The sequence below is a fragment of the Corvus brachyrhynchos genome, unplaced genomic scaffold, assembly GCF_000691975.1.
Source record: "Corvus brachyrhynchos isolate BGI_N302 unplaced genomic scaffold, ASM69197v1 scaffold163, whole genome shotgun sequence".
Taxonomy (NCBI): domain Eukaryota; kingdom Metazoa; phylum Chordata; class Aves; order Passeriformes; family Corvidae; genus Corvus; species Corvus brachyrhynchos.
The window spans coordinates 13,782-17,621 of record NW_008236919.1 but is presented as its reverse complement, the minus strand read 5'-3'; the positions used below and the strand labels follow the sequence as shown (position 1 = coordinate 17,621).

The 3,840-nt window shown below is 47.6% G+C and overlaps 1 protein-coding gene across 2 annotated transcripts; it reads left to right on the top strand.

The window, feature by feature from the left end:
- Positions 1-758: 758 nt before the first annotated feature.
- PRPF31 (pre-mRNA processing factor 31) lies at positions 759-3,785 on the top strand. 2 transcript variants are annotated; one of them, XM_017728028.1, is made up of 3 exons: positions 759-1,141; positions 1,900-1,972; positions 2,111-3,103. In XM_017728028.1, the coding sequence occupies exons 1-3, from the start codon at positions 1,002-1,004 to the stop codon at positions 2,192-2,194; spliced, it is 297 nt and encodes a 98-aa protein (XP_017583517.1). In that variant the 5' UTR covers positions 759-1,001; the 3' UTR covers positions 2,195-3,103. The 2 variants fall into 2 exon arrangements, with proteins under 2 accessions (XP_017583517.1, XP_017583515.1); XM_017728026.1 differs by lacking the exon at positions 2,111-3,103 and adding an exon at positions 3,618-3,785 and having other exon boundaries at positions 978-1,141.
- The last annotated feature ends 55 nt before the right edge of the window (positions 3,786-3,840 follow it).

The window sequence follows — 3,840 nt, the reverse complement described above, 5'->3', positions numbered from 1 at the left end:
TCTCCTGAAATTCCCGGAATTCTCACAAAATTCCCAGAATTCTCCTGAAATTCCCAGACTTGCCCCCAAATCCGGGTGGGTTACGAGCTGAAGGAAGAGATGGAGCGCGCAAGGTTCCACAAGTGGAGCCCCGAAATCCCCCTTAAATCCCCCCAAACTCCTCCAGGAGCCCCGAAATTCCCAGAATTCTCAGGAAATTCCCGGAATTCTCCCGAAATTCCCAGAATTCTCCTCGGAATTCCCGGAATTGCCCCCCAAATCCAGGTGGGGCACGAGCTGAAGGAGGAGATGGAGCGCGCGAGGTTCCGCGAGTGGAGCCCCGAAATCCCCCTTAAATCCCCCCAAAACTCCTCCAGGAGCCCTGAAATTCCCAGAATTCTCAGGAAATTCCCAGAATTCTCCCAAAATTCCTGGAATTCTCACAAAATTCTCAGAATTTCCCCCAAATCCGGGTGGGGAATGAGCTGAAGGAGGAGATGGAGCGCACGAGGTTCCACAAGTGGAGCCCCGGAATCCCCCTTAAATTCCCCCAAACTCCTCCAGGAGCCCCGAAATTCCCAGAATTCTCAGGAAATTCCCAGAATTCTCCCAAAATTCCTGGAATTCTCACAAAATTCTCAGAATTTCCCCCAAATCCGGGTGGGGAATGAGCTGAAGGAGGAGATGGAGCGCACGAGGTTCCACAAGTGGAGCCCCGGAATCCCCCTTAAATTCCCCCAAAACTCCTCCAGGAGCCCTGAAATTCCCAGAATTCTCATGAAATTCCCAGAATTCTCCCAAAATTCCTGGAATTCTCACAAAATTCTCAGAATTTCCCCCAAATCCGGGTGGGGGACGAGCTGAAGGAGGAGATGGAGCGCGCGAGGTTCCGCAAGTGGAGCCCCGAAAATCCCCCTTAAATCCCCCCTAAATCCCCCCCAAACTCCTCCAGGAGCCCCGAAATTCCCAGAATTCTCAGGAAATTCCCGGAATTGTCCCAAAATTCCCGGAATTGTCCCCAAATGCAGGTGGGCTACGAGCTGAAGGAGGAGATCGAGCGCAAGTTCGACAAGTGGCAGGAGCCACCCCCGGTCAAGCAGGGGAAGACGCTGGCGCGGCTTTTTTTTTTGGAGGGGCAGAGGAAGAAGAGGGGGGGTCGGCGGTGAGTTAATTAGCGTTAATTAGCGTTACTTAATCGCTAATTAGCCCCTAATTAATCGGCGATTGACCCCTGATTAAGCCGCAGTGAAATCCCGATTTGTTGCTCGATAGGCAGAGGGAGAAAAGGGGAGCTGTCGGAGGGTTAATTAATGAGTCATTAACCCCTAATTAACCTCGAATCAATCCCAAATTAACCTGTAATTAACTCCTGATTAGTCCTTAATTAACCCCTAATTAACCGACAATAAAATCCTGATTTATTGCTCAATTCTGAGCAGAGGAAAAAGGGAGGGGGCTTGTCACTGAGTTAATTAGTGACTAATTACTTTCTAATTAACGTCCAATGAACCCCCAGTGAACCCTTAATATATCTCTTGATTAATTCCTAATTAACTCCGTAATTAACTACTTTAATCAACCCCTAATTTGCCCCCATTTACCCCCTACCTGCCCCCACTTTCTTCCTAATGAGCCCCCAATCAACCCCAATTTAAGCCCCTAATTATCTACTAATTAACCATCTTAGTTGCAATTAACTCCCATTTTCCTCCTAATTAACCTCCTAATGAACCAGAAATCAACCCAAATTACCCTTTAATTATGTCCTAATTATCTCCCAATTAACCCCCACTTCCTCCCACTCAACCCCCTACTTGCCCCCAACTGAACCCCAAGCCAAGCCCCTCATTACCCCTAATTAACTCCTAATTAACACCCAATTAGCCTCTAATTAGTGCTAATTAAAGCAAATTAACGCAGGTACCGGAAGATGAAGGAGCGCCTGGGGCTGACGGAGATCCGCAAACAGGCCAACAGGATGAGCTTTGGGGAGGTAATTAACCCTAATTAACCCGAATTAAACCCTTCAAATCCCGTTTTTCCCCCTTTAGACCCCAAAATCCCATTTTAATTACCCCAAATCCCATTTTTTACTCTTTTTTTCCCATTTTTCATCCCATTTTCCCCTCAGATCGAGGAGGACGCCTACCAGGAGTGCCTTGGCCTCAGCCGGGGCCTCCTGGGACCCCTAAATCCCATTTTATCCCCCTTTTAACCCCAATTTTTCATCTTTAATCCCCATTTTAACCCCTCTAAATCCCATTTTTCCCATTTTTTACCCCATTTTCCCCTCAGATCGAGGAGGATGCCTACCAGGAGGACCTTGGGTTCATTCTGGGTCCCCTGGCATCCCTAAATCCCATTTTAACCCCCTTTAGCTCCATTTTTTCACCTTTAGCCCCATTTTTTCACCTTTAACCCCATTTTAACCCCTCTAAATCCCATTTTCCCCATTTTTTACCCCATTTTTCCCTCAGATCGAGGAGGACACCTACTGGGAGGACCTTGGCTTCAGCCTGGGCCCCCTGGGATCCCTAAATCCCATTTTAACCCCCTTTAGTTCCATTTTTTCACCTTTAACCCAAATTTTTCATCTTTAATCTCCATTTTAACCCCTCTAAATCCCATTTTCCCCATTTTTTACCCCATTTTTCCGTCAGATCGAGGAGGACACCTACTGGGAGGACCTTGGCTTCAGCCTGGGCCCCCTGGGATCCCTAAATCCCATTTTAACCCCCTTTAGCTCCATTTTTTCACCTTTAGCCCCATTTTTTCACCTTTAACCCCATTTTAACCCCTCTAAATCCCATTTTCCCCATTTTTTACCCCATTTTTCCCTCAGATCGAGGAGGACACCTACTGGGAGGACCTTGGCTTCAGCCTGGGCCCCCTGGGATCCCTAAATCCCATTTTAACCCCCTTTAGTTCCATTTTTTCACCTTTAACCCAAATTTTTCATCTTTAATCTCCATTTTAACCCCTCTAAATCCCATTTTCCCCATTTTTTACCCCATTTTTCCGTCAGATCGAGGAGGACACCTACTGGGAGGACCTTGGCTTCAGCCTGGGCCCCCTGGGATCCCTAAATCCCATTTTAACCCCCTTTAGCTCCATTTTTTCACCTTTAGCCCCATTTTTTCACCTTTAACCCCATTTTAACCCCTCTAAATCCCATTTTCCCCATTTTTTACCCCATTTTTCCCTCAGATCGAGGAGGACACCTACTGGGAGGACCTTGGCTTCAGCCTGGGCCCCCTGGGATCCCTAAATCCCATTTTAACCCCCTTTAGTTCCATTTTTTCACCTTTAACCCAAATTTTTCATCTTTAATCTCCATTTTAACCCCTCTAAATCCCATTTTCCCCATTTTTTACCCCATTTTTCCGTCAGATCGAGGAGGACACCTACTGGGAGGACCTTGGCTTCAGCCTGGGCCCCCTGGGATCCCTAAATCCCATTTTAACCCCCTTTAGCTCCATTTTTTCACCCGTAAACCCCATTTTTTCCCCCTTTAATCCCCATTTTAACCCCCCAAAATCCCATTTTAACCCCCTTTTAACCCAATTTTTTCACCTTTAACCCCATTTTAACCCCTCTAAATCCCATTTTCCCCATTTTTTACCCCATTTTTCCCTCAGATCGAGGAGGACGCCTACCAGGAGGACCTTGGCTTCAGCCTGGGCCACCTGGGCAAGGCCGGCAGCGGCCGCGTGCGCCAGACCCAGGTCAACGAGGCCACCAAGGCCCGCATCAGCAAAACCCTGCAGGTACCTGACCCTTCCTCAGGTTAATTAGCCCCTAATTAGCATAATCACTTCCTAATTAGCGCGACTAACCTGTAATTAACTGCTCGCAGAGGAC